The 22857-nt window shown below is 61.0% G+C and overlaps 1 protein-coding gene across 6 annotated transcripts; it reads left to right on the top strand.

Annotated features, from left to right (window-relative positions):
* Positions 1 to 265: 265 nt before the first annotated feature.
* On the top strand, positions 266 to 22436 carry KIF1C (kinesin family member 1C). Of its 6 annotated transcripts, none has more exons than XM_025428737.3 (23): positions 270 to 470; positions 2013 to 2133; positions 2381 to 2517; positions 2945 to 3021; positions 3343 to 3522; positions 4144 to 4209; positions 4594 to 4772; positions 4859 to 4970; positions 5083 to 5160; positions 5272 to 5337; positions 5424 to 5499; positions 5926 to 6004; positions 6205 to 6350; positions 7297 to 7466; positions 7622 to 7701; positions 7813 to 7888; positions 11722 to 11801; positions 12636 to 12730; positions 17669 to 17752; positions 18086 to 18272; positions 18381 to 18453; positions 19187 to 19798; positions 21126 to 22436. In XM_025428737.3, the coding sequence occupies exons 3-23, from the start codon at positions 2475 to 2477 to the stop codon at positions 21816 to 21818; spliced, it is 3252 nt and encodes a 1083-aa protein (XP_025284522.1). In that variant the 5' UTR covers positions 270 to 470; positions 2013 to 2133; positions 2381 to 2474; the 3' UTR covers positions 21819 to 22436. The 6 variants fall into 6 exon arrangements, with proteins under 6 accessions (XP_048966057.1, XP_025284523.1, XP_025284522.1 ...); XM_025428736.3 differs by having other exon boundaries at positions 271 to 470; positions 2027 to 2133; positions 2381 to 2513; XM_025428735.3 differs by having other exon boundaries at positions 271 to 470; positions 2381 to 2513.
* The last annotated feature ends 421 nt before the right edge of the window (positions 22437 to 22857 follow it).

The following is a 22857-nucleotide window of genomic DNA, read 5'->3' as shown; positions in this document are numbered from 1 at the left end:
TATTCACCCCCCCTTCTGCGGCCGCCCCGGGCCCGCTCCTCGGGCGCCATCACCCTCCTGCTAGCGGGCGTCCCGCGCGCCCCTCTGCGCCGGTCCGCGCCCGGTGGGCCCCCCAGCCCGGGGGCATCGCCCCTTTCACCGCAGCCGGGGCGCTCCCAGGCCCGAGTCGGGACTGCGCGCGCGCCCGTCCGTCCGCCCGCGTGCGCGCGCCCGCCGGTCCCCCGCCCCTCGCTCCCGCCCCAGCTCGCGCTGCCCGGGCGGGCGCCGGCCGCTGGCGCCGCCGCTGCTGCTGCCGCCCCCGGGGCGCGAGTCCGCCGCCCTCCGCCCCGGGACCCGGCGAGGGGCGGGGGCAGCCCCGAGCCCGCTCCGGATCTGCGGCCGCCGTCTCGCGGCCTCCCCCGACCCCTTTCCCCGGGAAGGTCGCCCCGGTACCCTCCGCCGAGTCGCTCGGGGAGCCCCGCTGCGACGAGGTGAGCGCTGCGGGGGGGGGCCGGGAGGGGGAAGGGACGCCCGCCGAGGAATGTGCGGGGCTGGGGGCGGGGAGCCGGGGTCCCGGGCGGCCGCTGGAGCCGGGGTCATGTGCTGTTTGTCCCGCGGAGGCGCACGGAGGTGCCAGGCCCGGGGCGGCCGTCGGGCGGCGGGCCGAGGGGGAGCACCGGGTCGGCATGGCCGCCCGCACAGGACGGGACCCGGGCCCTGCGGGGCGAGCTGCGGCAGGTGCCCCCCGGGGCCGGCCCTCTGCCTCCCTGTCCCCTGCCCAGTCCCCGTCGTCGTCCCTGCCCCGGCCGGGGTCTGGGGGGTCAGGGCTGTGCTTCCTGGCACGGCCTCTGTGATGTGAGCTCCTCCCTTCCTGTCCTGGGATACACCAGCCCCGTCCCCCCTCCCCGTGCCCTGCCCAGGAAGGCTGCAGAGGTGAGGCCCCGGCAAGACCTGCAGGAAGGGGGTTTGGGCCTGGGGGGCCGCAGCCAGTGCCCCGCATCCCCGTCTGCCCTCGCCAACCTCCACCCTTCTCCTGCCCATGGGCGTGGGCTGCTCAGCCTCTTCTTCCAGGGTGTGAGCACTGGGGCACCCACATTCCTGGGCTCCAGCCTGGCACCTTCCCCAGGGCGCTGGACGCCATAGCGCTGGCCCCAGGCTGGGGCTGGAACCTGCCTGCTTCCTTTCTGGGAGCCCCCAGTACTTCCTGGTCCCACAGTAGGGACACAGGTATTTCTCAGGGATCCCCCAGCAGAGGAGCCCTGGGGGTTGGTATGATGGATACAGGATGACCCCACCCTCCTCTGCTCATTGTCCTGGATTCTGAGAAGGAAGTGCTGGGGCTGGGGCCTGGGCGAGGAGTTTGGGGAACACTGGCCGGCCCGCGTCCCTGGATCCCCATCCGGGGTTGTATCCCCAGCCCTTGGACTTTGCCCACTGGCAGTAACTCTCTGTGTGGAGGTTGTGGGCTCTGGGTGGGAGCTAGTTCCTACTTCTTGGCTGGCCCTGTGGGGGAATTCTAGGGCAGGTTTTATGAGGGGGTTTCTCTCTTATCTCTCCCAGGCCCCACTTAGTGCTGTGGCCCCAAAGCTGCCCTCCCTGCCTGATGTTTCTGTGTTTGCCATCTTCTGCAGCTCCCTCTCTTCTCCTTCCATTATTTGCTGGGTTGCGTGACCTCGATATCGCGTCCTGTCTTGTTGTTTCCTTTTCTTGGTGTCTGTGATTTTCTGCCACTCGTCTGCCCCCTCTTGCTGCCACCTTCAGTGTCTCTGCCTTTGCGTCCCCCTCTCTGAGCTGCCCTCTGTCCAGCCTCTCTCTCTCTCTTGTGTATCTGGACGTCCAGTACATTTGGAGTGACGGGGAATAAAAATATCACGGTCCCTGTCCTTGGGTTCACATTGCATTTGGCCACTCGGGAGGGACCGCTGTCCTTACCTTTCCTAATGTGACCCTCTGCCCCTGCCCTCCGGCCGTGGAACCCCCGACCTACCTCTGGAGCCACAGGTGCCTCCTAACCACTCTTCCCCTACAACCAGGGTTTCCCCCACAGCCCCAGCTGGTGTGGCCAGGCCCCAAGGGTAGGATGGGGCTCCCCCTCCGAGGGCCAGTGGCAGCCAGAGCTGATACAGCCCCCCCGGTGTGGGGCCAGGACACCAGGTAACTCTGCGAGGATGGTGCAGGTCCCTGAGAGCTGGGATACAGCTGGGGAAAGAGGCAGGAACACCGTTGGGAGGGCTTGCGGACAATGACTTTTGGGAGGAAGGCCAGAGGACCAGGAGCAGGGTCCTTGAGGGGCTGGCTAGCCGGGGAAGGGAGTGGCGATGCTAGTTCCTGGGGGAAGATGGGAGGCGGCATCTGGGTCGCCCCAGGGTCTCTGACCACCTCTTCTCTCTCTGTCCTCCAGCTGAGGAGGGTGAGAGGATCGGGAACCATGGCTGGCGCCTCAGTGAAAGTGGCAGTGAGGGTTCGGCCCTTCAACGCCCGTGAGACCAGCCAGGATGCCAAGTGTGTGGTCAGCATGCAGGGCAGCACCACCTGTGAGTGAGTCCCAGGGGCCTGGCCGGGCACAGGCGGGGCAGCCGGGCCCACCACACTAGCCTGGCTGGCCTGGCTGGCTGGGCCGAACCGGGAGGAGGGCTGCACCGGGAGGAGGGCTGCGCTGGGTGTGAGCAGGTGCTAGTCCAAAGGGTGGGGGCGGGGTGGGGGCAGGCTGGCCTTTCCGTGTTCCCAGTCCCTGGGAGGGGGAATGTTGGCCTGGAGCCCTCCATTGCCCAATCAGGGAGGCAGCCTGCTGGAGGGGGGCGGGTCCTGGGAAGCCAAAATTAGCCATAGTGGCTGGAGGGGGGTGGGGAACATTAAAGGGGTCAGATGTTTAAGACAGAGGTGGGGAGTGGGCTGCCTGGATTCCTGCAGCGTGGGCGAGTGCCTGACCTTGGCCATCCTGTCTTTCCTTCTCCTGTCCTGTCAGCCATCATCAATCCCAAACAGAGCAAGGATGCTCCCAAAAGCTTCACCTTTGACTACTCATACTGGTCGCACACTTCGGTGAGGTTGCTGGGGTGAGGGGAGAGCTGAGCGGTGAGGGACAGGGGTTCAGGTCCTGGGGAGGGGGCACTGATGGAAATAGGACCTCCAAGGGATGGGTTGGGACTGGGATGGGAGGGCCAGGACCAGGGTGGGGAGGAGTCCCAGGGGATAATTGGGTCTGGCAGGAGACTGCATAGGACTGTGAACTGGGTTGGCTGGGGTCCCATAGATCTCTAGGTGATCAGCAGCAATGGGGTCAAGGCCCTCAGGACCTAGACCCTGAGGACGGAGTGAGTGATGTAGGGCTCCTGCCGTGTCTCTCCACCCCTGCTGCCCTAGGCCGAGGACCCTCAGTTTGCCTCTCAGCAGCAGGTATACCGGGACATCGGGGAGGAGATGTTGCTCCACGCCTTCGAGGGCTACAATGTGTGCATCTTCGCCTATGGGCAGACCGGGGCTGGGAAGTCTTACACCATGATGGGGCGGCAGGAGCCAGGGCAGCAGGGCATCGTGCCCCAGGTACATGCCTGGGACTTGGCAAGGTGGCCGGGCAGCGCATCCTCAGCTGCCTCTGGGGAGAACAGGCCTGAGGATTGTGGACCGGAGACCTGGGTTTCTCAGGCTGCCGTGGTGGGGGAATGGGGTGGGCCACTACAAGGACCCCCAGGGTCCCGCGGGGAGGGGTCTTTGCGCCTCCCAGAAGCAGCAAAGCATCGTGAGAAGAGCCAAAGCCTTGTCAGAGAACCCTGGGTTTGAACCCTGGTTCTTCTTCTGACTGCTGTCTTATCTGGTCTCATGCTAGCGTGTGAGTGTGGTTCTCCTGCAGATGTGTGTATTGTAGTGAGGGTGTCACCTGTAGGGAAAGCTGGGTGTGGGTAACCGGAAGTTGACTGTAATTCTCCCTGACCATGCGGCATGATGGCCTGGCCCACGGGCTCTGATGTTGGGATGCTTCCTGGCTCACCAGATATTGGTTGGTGACCCCAGGCCAGTGTGAACCTCTCTGAGGTGGTCGTCCCTTCTGTAAAATGGGAACATCTGCTCCCTCAGGGCTGTGGTCGGGGCTGGGGGGAGACAGAGCCACTGGGGCCAGGGCCTGGCAGGTGTGTTGTGAACAGCTGCTTCTCTGTCTACTTGCAGCTCTGTGAAGATCTCTTCTCTCGTGTTAATAAGAATGAGAGTGCTCAGCTCTCTTATTCTGTGGAGGTGAGCGTGGGTCTTGGTGGGGCTTGGGGAGGGCACGGTGGCCCCCAGGTGGGGTGGGGGCAGCAGTGACAGGGCCACGGCCGGGCCGTCTCAGGAGTCAGGCAGCCTTGGGTGTGCTCGCCCGTGGTCAATAGAGGCTTTGGGGAAATGAGCTCGTCTTTCCACTTCTGGGTCTGTCTGTTCACCCCTGAAATGAGACTGAGCGGCCCCCTTCCCTGGGCTTTTGGCTCAGCGAGCCTGCATGTGGGAAGTGCTCAGCACCGTGCCTGAGGCGTCGAGTGTCCACTAGGCGCTGCCCCCCGTGTCACATCCTTGGAGTTGAGGGTCAGTTGCTTTTGGTATGTCTGGTACATTTGTTGCTTCTTCCTTGTTTTTCCCGCTCAGGTGAGCTACATGGAGATCTACTGTGAGCGAGTTCGAGACCTCCTGAACCCCAAGAGCCGGGGCTCTCTGCGAGTCCGGGAGCACCCCATCCTGGGCCCCTACGTGCAGGACCTGTCTAAGTTGGCTGTGACCTCCTATGCAGACATTGCTGACCTCATGGACTGTGGAAATAAGGCTCGGTGAGGCTGGTGGCTGGAGTGCAGGGACAGGGAGCCAGGGCCGGGCAGGGGAGAGGCCGGATCCAGTGACCACTCCCTTCCCCCAGGACCGTGGCTGCCACCAACATGAATGAGACCAGCAGCCGTTCACATGCCGTCTTTACCATCGTCTTCACGCAGCGCTGCCATGACCAGCTCACTGGGCTGGACTCAGAGAAGGTGGGTTCTTCATCCCTCATAACCTGCCCCGTTCCCCTGCTGAGTGTCCCCCTGTTGTCCCCCTCCCCGTTCCCCCTCACGTCCTGTAACCCCTGCCCTCTCCTGACCCCAGGTCAGTAAGATCAGCTTGGTAGACCTGGCTGGCAGTGAGCGGGCTGACTCCTCGGGGGCCCGGGGTATGCGCCTGAAGGTGAGGGGGCTCAGGGGGTGGTGGCTGAGGGCACTGCTGGGCTCTGTGTGTGGGGAGGCAAATTGGAGGTGGGGAGGGTCCCCGTTCCCTATGTTCCTCGTCTGTTTCCAGGAAGGTGCCAATATCAATAAATCCTTGACAACTCTTGGAAAGGTGATCTCGGCCCTGGCAGATCTGGTAAGACCTGGGGCTGGGAAGAGAAGCGGTTCTGGGACAGGGGGCAGAGGAGCGGTGTCCTGACCCCTTCCCCGTTCCGTCCCCAGCAATCAAAGAAGCGGAAGTCGGATTTTATCCCTTACAGGGACTCTGTACTCACCTGGCTGCTCAAGGAGAATTTGGGTGAGGAGCTCCGCTCTCTCTTTAGGGATCCTTCTGCCCTCCCCCCAACCCCTTTGATAGGTCTGATGAGCCCCGTTGCCGCCCCTAGAACCTCAATCTTCCCTGTCATCCCCTGACTCTGGGGGGGCATTCTTGGAAGATGTCCTGATGCTGAGGCCAGCCCTTTCTGACCCCATGCTCCCGCTGGCTGCATCCTCCTCCTCCTCCTCCTTGTGTCTGACTGTCCCCAAGACGTTTCAGGTGTCCCTGACCTCACCACTCCCCACCTCTGACCACCAGAGTCTGTGGGTAGTTCCACAACTCGTAGTTTCACCCCATCTCAGGTGGTGATCCTGTTGGAGTTCTGGGGGCATCCCCAACCCCGAGACCCAGTCTGACTTTTCTCAAGGCCTAGCATGCCTGAAGTCTTCCCCTCTCATCTTGCAGGTGGGAACTCACGCACAGCCATGATTGCAGCTCTGAGCCCCGCAGACATCAACTATGAGGAGACTCTGAGCACCCTCAGGTGGGGCTCCCGCAGGAGCGGACAGTGGAGGGGGGCACCCAGGAGCTCACAGGCTGGTAGCTCGCCACCCTGGCCGTGAGACAGGCTGAGCCTTAGCCGGACCTGGTGTGTGGACAGTCTGGGGGATGGAGTGAGATGGGCCACAGACGCGGGGGTGCCTGGGCCACACCCACCCCGACCCCCTCCCCGTCTCCACCCAGGTACGCCGACCGCACCAAACAGATCCGATGTAATGCCATCATCAACGAGGACCCCAACGCCCGGCTGATCCGAGAGCTGCAGGAGGAGGTGGCCCGGTTGCGAGAATTGCTGCTGGCACAGGGGCTGTCAGCCTCGGCTCTGGGAGGTAGGGCTCTGAGGGAGGGCTGCCCTTTCCCGCCTCGGCCCTCAGTTGCCCTCGCCCAGTCTTGAGGCTGGAAAGGGCCCATCGCCCACGGAGCTCTTCATACGCCCAGTGGCGCGGGCATGCAGGGGGGCTGTCGCTCGCCTCCAGCCACCAGAGAGCTGGGGGGACCGATTATCCAGGGGAGCGAGGACTTGAGAGCCTTGAAGGCTGCTGAAGTGAGGGAGTGGGGAGAGAGGGCAAGCCCTGCGCATATAGCTCCAGCAGCCACTCACATAGGATGAGCATGGGGCACCTGCCTCCACAGACGCTTTCGTGGACCGTCAGGCTCAGCTGGCCATAGGCTCAACGCCAGTCAGCAGAAGGATGGGTGGTTTCTACCACGTAACACTCAGCCTCACGAATGCCAGGTGACGTCCTAGTTAGAGGCTGTGTAACCCACGGGTTTTGCCTCTGGCCCCAGGGTTCTTCCCACTGCGGACAGTCGGGGCCAAGGGGTGCAGTGGGGAGACTAAGAGAGTCCATTCTCCGGAGGAGCAGGGTAACGGAGACACAGTGTTTCCCTCTGGCATCTGGAGGGTGGACTTGCAAACGGGAGAGTAGTAGAACCTCTCTTATCCCAGGAGGCAGGTCTAGAAACAGGCATAGGTGTCATGTGGGGCAGAATGGGGCACGCCACAACTGAGCACTTTCTGATAGTGCAAGTCACCTCGTGGTGGAAGGAATTGGCTCTTGTGCTCACTAATGAACTCTCCGTGTCTGGAGGGGAACCAGCGGAGACTGGGTGCCCACTTGTTAAGGCCACAGTAGGCCTTAACAAGTTCCCTACTAAGGGAGGGTAGACCAGATGTCTCCGGAGTCCTTATAGGCTGGTCCCCCTGCCACCCTTCCTCCGCCTCTCGTGAGTTCCACCTTCCCTTAGCCTCCTTGATCCCATTCTCCCCGGCAGGCCTGAAGGTGGACGAGGGGAGTCCCGGAGGTGCCCTGCCAGCCACGTCATCCCCCCCAGCCCCAGTGTCCCCTTCACATCCCCCCGCACACAATGGGGAGCTGGAGCCATCGTTCTCCCCCAGTGCCGAGCCCCAGATTGGGCCTGAGGAGGCCATGGAGAGGCTGCAGGTGGGCAGCCGGAGCGGGCAAGGGGAGGGAGGTGGGGGGCTGCCGGGCGTTGGGTTCTACAAGGCCAGAGTTGAGGACAAAGGAAAGGTGGCAGGAGCAGCATAGCCCCCGGGGTCTGGGCCGCCCCAAGCCCCCTACCTGTCCTGTGCGCCTAGGAGACAGAGAAGATCATAGCCGAGCTGAACGAGACGTGGGAGGAGAAGCTGCGCAAGACGGAAGCGCTGAGGATGGAGAGGTGTGAGGGGAGGGCTGACGGCGGGGCCCTGGTGGGGGACTGGAGGGCATTAGGGCCCTACAGGGGAAGAGCCCATGGGGCCCCTGAGACCCCTCGTCTCTCCACCTCCAGAGAAGCGCTGCTGGCTGAGATGGGGGTGGCTGTCCGGGAGGACGGGGGAACTGTGGGCGTCTTCTCTCCGAAGAAGGTGAGTGAGGGTCTGCTGAGGCCTGGGAGAGCCTGAAAGGGTCAAGGCAGAGGGTTAGGGGGGCATGGGATGAGCCCCACTCTGACCTGTGCGTTTGTTCCGCACGAGTCACCTCCTGCGTGTTGTCTGGCCTCCATTCGACAGTCAGCCTATGGCAGGGGCTCTAGGGGCTGCAGATGGGTGCCAGGTCCCTGCTCCCCAGGGTGGGTGTTCACGGGCTGTTTGTAGTCCACGTGTTAATGAACATGAACCCACACGTGCATGCATGTGTGTGAGTGTGAGTTCATGTGGCACTCGTCTCTGGATTCACAAGAAATGGGTTTGGGTGGTCACCCTGGGAGTGGGGGAGGAGGGCGGGGTTGGGGGCAGGTTGGGGCGGCCACGTGCTCCCTTTGTGCCGTCTGTGTTGTAGAATTTTGTGCCCCGTACGTGTGACACCTGCTCAGGGGAGCCCTTGGTCCCCACCGGTGGCGCGGGGCCAGGCTGCTCAGAGGACGTGGGCTGTAGGCCACCATCACATTCATGGCAGTGCGTGTGGCTGGAGGGCGTCCTGGGGTCCATGGGAGCAGAGCGGGGTGTCCAGTCGTGCTGGGAGCCAGCCCCGCCTGTCTGGTCCACAGCATGAAGGCTGCAGGATTGGGCCCCGTCGGGTGCACTGTGCTCAGAGCCGGCAGGGCTGCCTGGAAGAGGTGCCAGGTTACTGGAAGGAGGTTCCTCCTCATCTTCTAGGTCAGGGCCATCTGGGAAATGGAGCATGTAGGTGTCATCGGATGGGGATCCCAGGGGAGGAGAGGTTTGCCCTGCCTGGGTTGGGGCACGGCCAGGGAGGGAGAGGGCATGGTGAGGGGCCCGGGGGCATGGTCTGGCGCTGGGCACTCAGGGCTTTGGGGTCTCTCTGTCGTCTGCATCTGGGATAGTGGGGGGAGTGGTGGGCAGGGATGGCTTTCTGCAAGGTCTGTGGCCACACAGGGGTGCTGGGTACCCATGAGGAGGTGGATGTTTCCTTCCCGGGGGTGTTTCATGCTGCCCCGGGGAAGGATGCTGCCTCCTAAGGCCAGGGACCAGTAGACAGGGTTTGGTTTGGGTTGGTTTTGAATTGTTCCCATAAGAGGAACATGCCCATGGCATGAGAGGTCAGTTTGGAGGAAGGATCTTCCTCTCCCAGGGGCCTGCACGTGTCCCTGACGTGTTCATCAAAGGCTGGTCTGAGCCCACACAGGTGTGTCTGGTGTGTGCCACACACACTTGTCCACGTGTGTGCAGGGCTGTCTCTGGACCAGTGGTGGTTCTCTACCTGCTTCTCCAGGTGACACTATCAGGGTTCCGTCTGTTCTATGGCGTCAGAATGTTCGAGTAGGTATGAGATTGCGTTTAACCAGCCTCCTGCTGACGGGCGCTCAGGTGGTTTCGCGTTCGTGTTCTGGTCCATGGCTTTAGAGGTTTATCATCTGGGGAACAAATGCTCAGAGGTGGAGATTTAGGGTCAAATGGGAGACGTGAACTTTTGATGTATTTTGCTAAAGCGCCCCCCAAAGATTTTAACAGCGCTACTTATGCTCCCGGAGCACAGCTGCAGAGCTCCCATTCCTTTACCCTCTTCATCCTGTTGCCTCTTGTTGGTCTTGCTGGTCTTACTGGTGAAGGAGGTTTGTGCTTGGGGTGGCGAGGCTGCATGCCTTCTCATGGGAAACGGCGTGCGGGTTGAGGGGGGAGAAGAGAGCTGGGCCTCAAGGGTGGTGGGGATGGCTCCAGCCTGGGAGCACCCTGGCGGGGACTGGGTCCTAGGGAGAAGCCAACTGGTCTCTGAGAGAGAACCTGAGGGAAAGCCCCCGCCCTGGCCCAGGACTCCCACCACTGGGCCCACGGCCTTCTGAAATCACTGGTTTCCAGCCTGGCTCAGTGCCTCCCTCCCGGGGTCTCCCGCCCCCCAGTGCCACCCCCAGCATCGCCCTGCTCATCTGCGTGACGGGGAGGCTTCCAGGTTCAGTTTCATCCGCACAAAGGGCTTCAAGGCTGAATGAAGACCGGGAAGCACTGCCTTAAATCATGTTCCCTCTCCTGAGGGACAGATCACGTTCTGCTTCCAGAACCCATCTGGGTTTGCCGTTCCCAGAGCAGGCCTGATGCTGCAGCCAGGAAGCTGAGAGCACCCCTCGGGACTAGGGGAGGGTGGCGGCCATGATTGTTGGGTGCCTGGCTTGGGGCAGACACGGGGGCACACGTTGTATCCGTTGTACCCACCACGGACATTGCTGTGGGCTCACTGTTCAGGGCGCTCCCGGAGTGCCGTGGGCCCGGACCCTGGCTGTTTCCCTGCCACCCTGTGCCCTCCCGTCCTGACTCTTCCTCTACTGTCCGCGTCCTCGTCCTCAAGGATGGGCCACCATGCTGTCCTCCTGCCGCTGAGCTCCGGTCTCCACTCTTTCACGTGAGCGCGTCCCTGCTGTGGTGGCTCAGCTCCCTGGGGACGAAGGGACAGCGAACAGAGGGCGTGAAGAGGCCAGAAACCACCGTGGGACATCCGTCCCCCGCTTGTCGTGGGTTCCACAGCCAGGTTGCCTCTGGTTTCCCCACTGCGGGGACAGCAGCATATGACCGGGGCTCGTCCATGGGCCCTGGGGCCTTGTACACGGAAAGGCCGCGGTAAATCCTCATAGAAGGTGGGCAGGGCATTTCGTGTTCGCTTGAAGGCTCGGGGAAGCTTCGTGGAGGAAGTGGCATTTGAGACAGACCTTGAGGGACAGGAAGTGAACAATTTTGGGGGTGGGGAGAGGCTGTTCCAGGCCGGGGCACCTAGGAGCAGCTCATGAGGGTGGTCAGGGGTGCAAGAGGCCACCTTCTGGAGCGGACGCTCTGCAGTCCACAGGGCAGGAGCACAGAAGGGGGAGGGGGCTGTTGGACGGGGCTCGGACACACAGGTGGGGGCCCTGACCTGGTGGCCCTGACCTGGTGGCTCTGACCAGGAGGCCCTGACCCGAAGGCCCTACCCTGGAGGCCCGAGGGTACCAACATGGGCAGGCTCAAGTTGGGTGGCCACAGGGTGCCAGGCGGAGAGGTCTGAGTGGAGGGCCCGCCTGGGCAGTGGGGTGGGTGGGCAGGAGGCAGGCCAAAAGGGGGCAGTGGGCGGAAGGAAGGGAGGTTTTCTGGGCTTGGGCTCAGGGCCATGAGGAGTTGTTGAGGGACGAGGCCAGCTCTCCGGGCTGCCCAAGTTTCCCTGCCTGCAGAGGGTGGGCATGTGGGCAGAGGGAGTGCAGTCAGGAAAGGTGCTTCTGGGGAGGGCCCTGAGCTGGGTTTTGGGTGCAGAGCAGCACCCTGATGGGATGGGTTCAGCTAGGGAGGCCCCGGGTGAAGGAGGCCTGGGGCTGCAGTGGCCGGGGAAGAGTGGGGAGCCTGCTGTGGGCAATGAGGCCATTGGTTTCAGTTGCTTTTGCATCAAGTTGACACTGTTTCTTAATTATTAATGTCACCTGTGTTCCTGAGAAAGTCCCTCTGGAAAGAGGTGGGAGGTGCGGGTCCCCGCACCTAGCGCCCGCTTGCACTCTCCACAGGCAGCAAGAGGCGTGCTGAAGGGAAAGATGAGGTGGGACGGAGGGGTCCGGGAAAGCAGAGACGATGGCAGGGGATCCTGGGGTCACTGTCAGGGACTTGGGTGGGTGGGTGACTTGGGGCCGTGGGGGGGGAAGGGGAGTGGGTCTGGAGACCCCTGTGTGTGCGGAGAGTGGGCCAGGCTGTCCCGGGGTGCTGTATAAGTGGGGGTGGGAGAGCTCCCCGAGGTGGGGGCATAGCTCCCCCCACCTCCCGCAACGCCCCTGATCTCTGCCCTCCACCATCAGACTCCCCACCTGGTGAACCTGAATGAAGACCCCCTGATGTCCGAATGCCTGCTCTATCATATCAAGGATGGCATCACCAGGTAGTGTTTACTCAGTGGCTGGGGGTGGGGGGCAGCCTCTCCCCTTGGGTGTGGCTGCAGACAAGTGGCCACAGCGATGCCTCCCTTTTCTGATGACCTTCCTGGACACACTCCAGAGCTCAGGACAGCTGCCCACCCAGCCCGGCTCGCCCTCCGGGCTTCCTGACAAGCCATGAGCCCAGCTGCTCAGCGGCTATGCCCTCTGCCCAGCAATGGGATGGATGACATGCCGCCGGGAACCAGCCTGGCTTGTAGGGATAGCGCCCCGATTTATGTGTGCAAAATAACGTGTGGGAAACTAAAACTGCCACATTCTTAGTCACCATGGCGTTGCCTGGGTGTCCCTTGGAGGCATGAAGCCCAGCTTCACATTCAGGAGTGCCCATATGGCAGGTGGCTTTGCCGGCTAATGCCAATGAACCCCTGGTGCGCGGGGCCCCTGAGGTCACCTCCCGGAGCCAAAGGGGTGCCACCATAAGCATGTACAGCTGTCCTTGGTGGTGATCCTGGGTAAGGAGTGAGTCCTCAGGGTGGTCATCCCTGGGGACAGGGGAGGCCCGTGCTGCAGAGTGCCCATCCCACCCCAGGCTCCCCACATTTCCGTTGTTTAACCGTGAGTGGGGGCACCGGGCTTTGGAATCCGGCAGGTCCGGGATCAGATCCCAGCTCCACCACTGCCAGGCTGTGTGACCTGGGGCAGATTCCTTGACCTACCTAATCCGTGAAATGAGAATAACTGTGCTGGGCCTACGGAGTTGAGTGATCCTGTGTTCGTTAGTGGCTTCATAAAAGGCCTGGTGCATGCTCAGAAAATGTCGACCGTTGCTTCTCCAGGGTTGGCCAGGTCGATGTGGACATCAAGCTGACCGGGCAGTTCATTCGGGAGCAACACTGTCTGTTCCGGAGTATCCCTCAGCCGGATGGAGAAGGTAAGGCTTGAGGGGTGAGAACAGAGTGGCCACGGCATGCAGTTCCTCCCACACTAGGATAGAGACGCGGGATTGGGTCCCCACACTGGGAGCGCAGTGCAGGAGGGGACGGGCCTCTGCCTTCCGAGGGCCTTTGAGCTTGGGTCGAGCTCTGGCTGTCTCCACCTGCCCTGGAGATGCAGTCTGCTGTGGTGGGGGAGTGCAGGTCCCTGAGGCCGACGCAGCCCTGTGGCACACGTGGGGGAAGATTCAGTGAGGAGGACATCCTGCCCCTAACTTGTTTTGTTTTTTTTTTTAGTGTAAGAGAGCACCCCAGTTACTTTTTATGAAAAGCTGTATTTGTTTCAGTGGGATATTTGAATTTATGTCTGAGAAACCTGCTTCTGTCCATCCCGCTATGACTGCAGTGGCTTCTGGCCTGTGTATCCCTCTGGTTCCAAAACTCTCATAGATTTTCAGCCCTGATTGGGCCGTAGAGGCAGAAGCTTTTAGGAATCACAGGACTTAAGTGTGAAGGGAATAGTCTGTCAACAAAATGATACTGGGGTGGTTCAAGGTGGTTTTTGTTTTCTGGGGTGTTTTAGCATAATTATTTTTTGAGCACGTATGCACCCACACAGGTGGGGGGCAGAGGGGCTGAGGGAGGGGGTCTCAAGCAGACTGTGCACTGGAGAGTGGAGCCCGACATGGGCCCCCTGAGGTCATGACCTGAGCCAAAATCAAGAGTCGGATGCTTAACTAACTGAGCCCCCCAGGCATCCATCCCCAGGGTATTGTTTTAAGGTCATCATTGTATCTTGGTTCAGTTGTTCTTTAAATTTAATTATTTATTTTTTATGTAGTTTACAATGAAATTTTATCTGTCAATAAAAAGAACGAGGCACTGATACACACTCCGGGATGGAGGAGCCCTGAAAACATGCTGAAAGAGGCCCATCCCAAAGGACTACATAGCTTATGACTCCATTTATACGGAGTGTCTAGAATAGGCAAATCTGTGAAGATAGAAGGTAGATTAGTTGGTCCCCAGCTCTTGGGAGGAGGTGGGGATTTGGGAGGTAAGACTCAAGGGAGCACTGCCCGTTCTTTTTTTTTTTTTTTTTTAAAGATTTTATTTATTTATTCATGAGAGACACACACACAGAGAGAGAGGCAGAGACACAGTCAGAGGGAGAAGCAGGCTCCATGCAGGGAGCCCAATGTGGGACTTGATCCTGGGACTCCAGGATCACGCTCTGTGCCAAAGGCAGGCGCTAAACCGCTGAGCCACCCAGGGATCCCCAGCACTGCCTGTTCTTTCAGATAATAAAGACGTTCTGGGACACCTTTGGGTCTCAGAAGCATCTGCCTTTGGCTCAGATCATAGTCTGGGGGAGCCTACTTCTCCTTCTCTTCCCTGCTCGTGCTCTCACTCACTCAAAAGAAAAAGAAAGCCTAAAGGAAGAGAAGGTGGGTGCCATGTGGGTATGGAGGGGACAGCAGGTGCAAAGGCTGGAAGGTTGAGGCACTAGGCATACGAACAAGAAACCAGCCTGGCTGGGCTGAGAGCTGTGAGGCAGGGAGGACCTGGGAGGGCATCCGAACACGGGTTCTGGCCTCCTCAGGAGGGTAGGACAGTGGGAGCAGAGACCGTGGCAGGCCCTGGTTTGTTTTCCAAGAAACCCTGTGACTGCTTTGTGGCAAACAGACTGACCAGGGAGATAGGCCTGAAGCATCCTTTTTTTTTTTTTTTTTAATTGTTATTTATTTATTCCTGAGAGACACACAGAGAGAGGCAGAGACACAGGCAGAGGGAGAAGCAGGCTCCCTGTGGGGAGCCCGATGTGGGACTCCATCCTGGGACCCCAGGGTCATGACCTGAGCCAAAGGCAGACACTCAACCACAGAACCACCCAGACGTCCCTGAAGCATTCTTATCTAAACGTTCCCATCTCTTCTCTAATCAACTTGAGATCTTTTTGAATAGTTTTTTCCATTATTTTGACAAGTCCACAGGCTTTTAGGGCTAGAGAGGTATAGTTTTGGTCACAAAGACGGTATATTCAGTATTTGTTTTGTGCTTTACGTTCATCACGCCTAGATGGAGAATCCCGCGAGTCAGTTTTTGTTTTTCTCAGATTCACTTGTTTGGAAAGTCTCTGACCCAGAGTCAACACGTGTGTAACACAAGCTTTGCGGTGGTTCAACACAGGTGTTTCTTGAGATTGACATGGGAGCGGATCCCTTCTGGGGCCTTCATCCCTGAGCATCCTCAGCAAGTGCCTAGTTCTGGGGCTTGTGATGGGGGCTCCCTGGAGGAAGTGTAGGTGGGTGACCCTTTGTCCAGGAAGAGGCTGTCGGAATGAGGCCAAGTGGAGCAGGCCTCCAGGGGCCCTGCCAGGTCTGGAGTCCCAAATGCTAAGCGACAGCAGGCAGCACAGTGGGCGGGTGCAGGGGCCAGCCCCCTGAGAGGCTGTCAGAGCATGCCGAGTCAGCCACCCCAAGCTTCACCTCTGTCATTCTTCTAAAAAAATGGAATGATTTGGGTTTACTCAGGCCCAAGTTGCATGGAGCCATGGGAAACATGGAGGGCAGGGAAGCTGGAGGTGGTACACGGGAGCGCTGCCTCAGCTAAGCCCATGCATGTGCTTCAGGGGTCTGCAGGGGACACAGGGACATGGGGCACCTGTGGTCAGCACGTTTTAAAGATAGGAAAGGCTCTGTTGTGTGGCTTACAGCTCAGGTTGGAGGCCCGCCCATTTGGCTTCAGTGTGGTTCAGAGTGAGGGGGTGAAGGCGCTGGTTCTGGGGTAGCTCAGGGTGAGGGGGTGAAGGCCCTGGTTCTGGGGTGGTTCAGGGTCAGGGGGTAAATGTGCTGGTTCTGGGGTGGCTCAGAGTCGGGGTGAATGTGCTGGTTCTGGGGTGGCTCAGGGTCAGGAGGTAAATGCGCTGGTTCTGGGGTGGTTCAAGGTCAGGGGGCGAATGCGCTGGTTTTGGAGTGGCTTAGGGTCAGGAGGTGAATGCCCTGGTTCTGGGGTGGTTCAAGGTCAGGGGGTGAACACACTGGTTCTGGGGTAGCTCAGGGTCAGGAGGTGAATGTGCTGGTTCTGGGGTGGCTCAGTGTCAGGGGGTGAAGGTGCTGGTTCTGGAGTAGTTCAGGGTCAGGAGATGGAGGCGCTGGTTCTGGGGTCATTCAGGTCCCCAGAGGCAGCAGATGCTTCTGGCATCGCAGGCTGCGAGCTATGAGGTCAGCTCAGTGGGCTCCAGCCGAGTTCCTGTTCCGAGGTCACCCAAGCCACGTGCTAGGTGACAACCAGAAGCATCCAGGGTCGCAGGGGAGCCCAGCCTCGGGAGAGATGACAGGCAGGCACACCACACCTACTCAGCAGTGAGAGCAGCCCGACTGTGCACCTTAGAGGGAGGGGCCGTGAAGGCTTAGCCCCTGCAGCAGGTTCTTACCTCGGACTGGGGACTCAGCAGCATATTGCCGAGAGGGCCGTGGTGGATCCTCATTTCTGCCCTGCCGGCTCGGGCTGCCACTGGTGAGGGACCCGAGGCTCCCGGCACTTAGGGCGTTGGCCCAAGACCACGCAGCTGGGCGCTGACGAGGGGGACCCAGTGGCCCCATGGCCAGCTGGGGGGGGCGGGCTCTGAGTGCTGCTCCCCCCACAGGTGGCTTTGGATGCCTGGACATGGGAAAGGCCACGCCAGCCCAGCCCAGCGGGAGCACAGTCCTCTGCTCGCCAGGCCCCCTTCCCTCCCTAACGCCTGTCCCTCCACTGCCCGATCATCTGACTGATTTGCTGCCCGTCTAAGCAGCTGGCAGTGAGCTCTGGGAGCTGGGCTTTGGGGTTTATCTCCAGGGTATTTCCAGGACCTAAAGCAGCACCTGGCACACAGGAGGGTGCAAAGTACTTGCGGAGCCAGTGAAGGCATTTGGGGGCCTGGTAGGAAAGATGGGGGCAAGCTGGGTACCCCCCACAAGCCCCCCCCCACCCTCTGCTGTGCCGTCTTTTTCCCCTTGCCCAGCATCCGCAGTGATGAAGTGAGGGGTTTGAGTCTGCCTTGGAGCTTGTGCTCAGGGGTTACCACTACCCGGCGCCCTCCTTCTCCGCCCGCAGCGGGGTTCTGTGCTTGCCTTGGTCTCACACAGCACCCAGGCCCGTTGGCCTTACGCCACCGCTCATCCTGCTTGCTTTATTCCTTGTGGTCTAAATAGCTTCACACAGCACCTCATTTGAGCCTTTCAAGCATTCTGTAAGGAGGGACTTACTCATCCCAGTTTGTAGAACCCATGGAGGCCAGCCAGCTTGTCCAGCGCCCCTCAGCTAAGGCGCTGACCACGGTCCCTCCATGACAGTGGGGTGCCGCTCCCTGAGGGTGGGAAGCTGCTTATGCCCTGGTCCCAACGAGCAGCAGAGGACCGAGGAGCACCCTGATAGATGTTTTGAGTCGAGTTGGCTTTGTCTTGTTTAGTGAACACGGCGCTCTGCTGGCTGTGGCTCAAGCAGGGCAGTCAGGTGGCAGTCTGCAGGGTGCATCAGACATCAGTGGGCTGGGAGCCTGTGGCAGGAGCCAGGCTGGGCCAGGAAAAGCATTCTCTGGAAAGGAAGGAGTGCACGTCTGGAAGGCAGAAGCGACGGCCTGCTGACTGCTGGACACGAAAGACCCAGTCCTCTTAGAGTTACTGCTTTCCTGAGCCCATGCTGGGGAGGAGCGGGGGTGGGCACCAGGGAGCTCCTGCAAAGGCTTCTGGAATTGTAGCTGGGGCTCTAATCCTCCTTCTGCTCTTCCTTTTCTGTGCTGCCTGCCACCAGAGGGGCCGTGGCACCCCTGACAGGTACTGGGGGTGGGCCTCGGGGTGCATGCATGTGTTGCAGGGGTACTGCAAGATGGGTGTCTGTGACCATAATCCCCCTCAAGGGTCTAATGGTCCCCTTTTTCCTCTTCCTCTGCACAGTGGTGGTCACCCTGGAGCCCTGTGAAGGCGCTGAGACCTATGTCAATGGGAGACTGGTGACCGAGCCCTTGGTGCTGAAGTCAGGTAGAGGAAGGGCCCCGGGCAGGCCTAGCCAGGGGAGTCCCCAGGGCAGGACCCAGAAATAAGCAGGAGACAGTATGGGGATGTGCAGGAGGGAGGGACTCAGCTCTCAGTGTCTCCTGCGGCCCTGGGGAAGCAGGAGGAGGGGGCCACACTTCCCGATTCCCTGTGACTAGCAGGAAAAGAATCAGCAGGGGACCCTGCCCTCAGACTTTGGGTCGTGAGAGAGATGGTGCTAGGGTCCTGAGCTTGTAGGCAGGGCCCCATACCCTTGGGCATGGGGTGGGCTTGCTGCTCTGGGGGAGTGAGCCCACCTTTCTCTGCTTGGTTTTCCAGGGAACAGGATTGTGATGGGCAAGAACCACGTGTTCCGCTTCAATCACCCCGAGCAGGCACGGCTAGAGCGGGAGCGAGGGGTGCCCCCACCCCCTGGCCCACCCTCCGAGCCCGTCGACTGGAACTTTGCCCAGAAGGAACTGTTGGAGCAGCAAGGCATTGACATCAAGCTGGAGATGGAGAAGAGGTAGGGGTGTGGGTGCTCTCTCGACTGTCCCCCAGCCACTGTTGTTGGCCTCCCCACTACAGTGGCTCCAGAGCCCCAAGCAGCTCTTCCCTCTTGTCCCACCCCCAGGCTGCAGGACCTGGAGAATCAGTACCGGAAGGAAAAGGAGGAGGCTGACCTTCTGCTGGAGCAGCAGCGACTGGTGAGGGTGGGGCAGGGCATTGGGGGGGGGTGTGCAGGCACGGGGGTGGGGGGTGGGGACTGGGGGGGAGCCCAGGGGGCATGGGTGCAGAGGGACTGGGGGGCCCACGGGGCTCAGGCACAGAGGGACTGGACTAGGGGGAAGGGCATGGGGGTTACACACAAGGGGACAGGTGGGGGGGGTGTGCAGAGGGGCGTGATGTGGACCAGAGGGGCGCGGGGCCTGTAGAGGTGGGAGATGGGCTGGCAGTGCTCAACCCGACTGCTTTGATTCCGTGCTGTCTGAGCCAGTGTGCGGAGCAGGTATGGGCTTGAGGGGTGGCTGTGGCATTTAGGAGGAGATGCATCAGGAATGTGACGGGGAGCGAACTGGGTGCAGGAGTCCCTCCCACTTGAGTAGGGCTTCCTGGATCCAACCTCCCTGATTTTTACCAAATCCGAGTACCACCTGTGCTATTATTTGCCTACAATCGTTTCTTAAGCGGATTTGCTTGTGAATGTGTAATCCAGTCCTGAGCACTGATCTGGGTGCGGGCTGCATAGACCCCATAGTGTGGTGGCTCCTGCTGGTGGATCATGCTCTGCCAGCCGCTATGTGGCCTCCTGGCACCCAGGAATCCTCTGCGTGGTTGTGACAGACCCGTTGGTTCCCCTTGTGTGGATGGCAGCAGCTCTGGGGTAGTGAGGCCCCGGTGCTCCGGGATGTCCTTACCACTCCCCCACTCTGGCCCCAGTATGCAGACTCTGACAGCGGGGATGACTCAGACAAGCGCTCCTGCGAGGAGAGCTGGCGCCTCATCTCCTCCTTGAGGGAGCAGCTGCCCCCGACCACGGTGCAGACCATCGTCAAGCGCTGCGGCCTGCCCAGCAGTGGCAAGCGCCGGGCCCCACGGCGCGTGTACCAGATCCCCCAGCGGCGGCGGCTGCAGGGCAAGGACCCCCGCTGGGCCACCATGGCTGACTTGAAGATGCAGGCGGTCAAGGAGATCTGCTACGAGGTGGCCCTGGCCGACTTCCGCCACGGCCGTGCCGAGATCGAGGCCCTGGCTGCGCTCAAGATGCGAGAGCTGTGTCGCACCTACGGCAAGCCCGAGGGCCCTGGGGACGCCTGGAGGGCCGTGGCCCGGGATGTCTGGGACACGGTGGGCGAGGAGGAAGGTGGCAGCAGTGGAGGCGGCGGCGAGGAGGGTGCCCGCGGGGCGGAGGTGGAGGACCTGCGGGCGCACATTGACAAGCTGACAGGGATTCTGCAGGAGGTGAAACTGCAGAACAGCAGCAAGGACCGCGAGCTGCAGGCCCTCAGGGACCGCATGCTGCGCATGGAGAGGGTCATCCCGCTGACCCAGGTGAGGAGGGCTGCAGCCCGCTCCCTCATCCCCCTCCCTCCTTCGGCCCCTCCCCACAAAGACCTCCCCCGCTTCCTGCTTCCTTTCTGGGTGTGAGCTGAGTCCTGGCCAGGTGGTCCCCAGGGCGCTGTCCCCAGCATCTCTGACCTGCACCCTACACCTGCTCAGTCTCTGCATCTTGGGACCAATCTGCATTTGTAAGGATTTGTAAGGAGTACCCAGGTGTTTCAAGGTCCGCAGAGCCTGAGAAGCCCCATGGGAAACACACAGTTCTTAAATGGCTACTCGACATGGTTTCATGTGCACCCCAGGACCCCCCGTCCTGTGGGGACTGCTGCCTGCCAGAGCTGGCATGTGGAGCACCCCTACTGCGTCCCATCATCTCACCCTGTGACAGCAGCCCTTGAGGGGCCTGTGACCGCCCAATTCTGGCTTGCAGGGATTCACTGAACAAGGAGACATCCAAGCGCCTCCTGTGTGCCAGGCAGTGCGCTGGCCACCGCGGTTCCCTGCAGCAGACACTTCCTGCTGTGTCGTGTTGTGTTCCGTCTGTCCCCCATCCGCCTATTCCCCGCCCCTTCCCTGGTGGATGAGCCACATCCACGACCGGGCCTAGGTTCCTGACAGCCTACCTTATCCTGCCCTGGCTTCCTTGTTGGTCCTGGATCTTGGGGGCACCTGCTGCCTCCAGGCTTCTCCCCCTTCTTCCTCCAGGTGTTTCCTGTAGTGGACACTCCCTTTGCCTTCAGGGCAGCCACCTTCACCCTGGCTCCCATCCCCTGCTCTGCTCTGCCTTTCACCCGGATGTACATGTTTCCATAATGCACATCATGTCATACAGTACAGATCTTCTGTGGGGTGTAAATAACATGTTAAAGAATATAAGTATGCACTCAAATTTAACTTTTCATAGAGACACAGTACTGTACCGGACTATGTATTTTTCTCATTCACCTGTCGGCCGTGAATCTGCCTTTAAATGATGGCAGGTGTTTGTCTTGCCTTCGCACTTACTGTTCCATGCCCGGGGCACGGTGCTTACTCATGACGGTTTACCGAGAGCCTGCTATCTGCGGGGCTCTGCTACTCACTTCCACGGTTAACGCTTGATTCTTCCGCCCGCCCAGTGCCAGAGGTACCGTGTTTTGGCCTGAGCAGCCTGGACACAGTGACGACCCCAGGCCAGGCCGCAGACCACAGGGCCAGGAGGGAGCAACCAGGATCCAGCTCAGACGCCCCAGCGCCCCCTTGCCCTGCCCCTCAGCGCTTGGCTCTGCTCACGGCCCTGCTCTCTCGCCCTCTCGCCCTCTCGCCCTCTCCCCCGCAGGATCATGAGGATGACAACGAAGAGGCTGCAGAGGCCGCCTGGGCTGCATCGTCCGGGTCGGATGTGGCAGCAGAGGAGGAAGCCCCCAGCGAGCGCGCGCCCCCGGCCCCAGTGCGGCCCCAGTCGCCGCCCCTGTCCAGCTGGGAGCGGGTGTCGCGGCTCATGGAGGAGGACCCAGCCTTCCGCCGGGGCCGTCTGCGCTGGCTCAAGCAGGAGCAGTTGCGGCTGCAGGGGCTGCAGGGCGCGGGGGGCCGGGGCGGGGGGCTGCGCAGGCCCCCCGCCCGCTTTGTGCCCCCTCACGACTGCAAGCTGCGCTTCCCGTTCAAGAGCAACCCCCAGCACCGGGAGTCGTGGCCGGGGGCGGCGGCTGGGGAGGCCCCCGCGGCGCCCCCGCCCCCTGAGGAGGTCGCGCCCCCTCCAGCTGCCCCGGCGCGCCGGCCCCCGAGTCCGCGGAGGTCCCACCGGCCCCGCAGGAACTCCCTGGACGGAGGCGGCCGGTCCCGGGGGGGTGGGGCCGCGCAGCCCGAACCCCAGCACTTCCAGCCCAAAAAGCACAACTATTACCCGCAGCAGCCCCAGCCGTACCCAGCGCAGCGGCCCCCAGGGCCCCGCTACCCCCCGTACACCACTCCCCCGCGCATGAGGCGCCAGCGCTCGGCCCCTGACCTCAAGGAGAGCGGGGCGGCTGTGTGAGCCCGAGCCCGCCGGGAGTCGGGGGCGCTGAGTCGGGGGCAGAGCAGCTGCCGGGCACCGCTGCCCCAGGAGCCCGGGTCGGGAAGGCCACAGGTGGGCGAGAAGGTCCGAGTAGGTGCTGGACGGCGTGGGAGAAGCTGGGCCGGAGGCTGCAGGAAGGAAGCGCGCACGGAGTTGCCAGGAGCAAACCAAAGTGAAGGAAGAGGATGGGAGCTGCCTTGGGGGCGCCCCTTGTGGGGGTGGGGGGCCCCACAAATGCTGCTAGGGGTGGGGTGGGGGGCTGCGTAGCCAGTGTTTGACTTTCTTTTAAAGTGGGGCACAAGGGAGAGGACTTAGGGTGAGGAGAGTGCTCTTCCAGGCCCCTGTCTGTCTGTCTGTCTGTGGTGGGCTTCTGTTTCTCAGAGGTGAGGCTGGCGGCATCGCAAGTCATTACCTTCTCCTCCCAGGCCTCCTGCTGTATCTGGGGGACCTACCTGGATTCTGGTTTGTCTGGGGTCTCATGAGGGTGTGAGGCCCTTCAATAAAGGATAGCAAACAGAGGGAGCTTGTTGCTGGTGGTGGTTTGGTTTGGGTTTTAACAGAGGTGTAGATCATACAAGTAAAATGCACGGATCCTAAGCATGCGGCTCCATTATTATTTTTTTAGATCTTGGGAAACTTTCATATTTTAAAAGATTTATTTCATGGGGAGAGAGAGCGAGTAAGCACAAGCAGGGGGCAGAGGGTGATCGAGAAGCAGACTCCCTGCCGAGCAGGGAGCCTGCTGTGGGAGGTCTCTCTCAGGACCCCGGGATCATGACCTGAGGGAAGGCAGGTGCTTAATCGATTGAGCCACCCGGGTGCCCCTCAGTGAATTTTTATATAGGTGTGCACCCTCACAACCACCCAGATGGAGATCTAAGACCGCTTCCATCTTGTCTTGGTTTCTTGAACGTTCCACATCGTGACTCTCACCTCTGCCCCCAACCCTGCCCATGGTCCCAGACGAAGGAGAGAGGGAGGAATGAGATGATGTGGAGGGAGGGAGACCCACCCCCAT

Source organism: Canis lupus, chromosome 5 (genome assembly GCF_003254725.2).
Source record: "Canis lupus dingo isolate Sandy chromosome 5, ASM325472v2, whole genome shotgun sequence".
NCBI lineage: Eukaryota > Metazoa > Chordata > Mammalia > Carnivora > Canidae > Canis > Canis lupus.
Note: the sequence above shows the minus strand (reverse complement) of the source record. Positions and strands in the feature narration are given on the sequence as shown.

Excerpts from the sequence above, each read along its gene's own strand:
- KIF1C (XM_035716337.2), top strand. The coding sequence starts at position 2,408 with ATGGCTGGCGCCTCAGTGAAAGTGGCAGTGAGGGTTCGGCCCTTCAAC. Across the intron at positions 4,773-4,858 it reads GACTGTGGAAATAAGGCTCG|GACCGTGGCTGCCACCAACA; the intron begins GTGAGGCTGGTG and ends CCCTTCCCCCAG. Across the intron at positions 4,971-5,082 it reads CTGGGCTGGACTCAGAGAAG|GTCAGTAAGATCAGCTTGGT; the intron begins GTGGGTTCTTCA and ends TCCTGACCCCAG.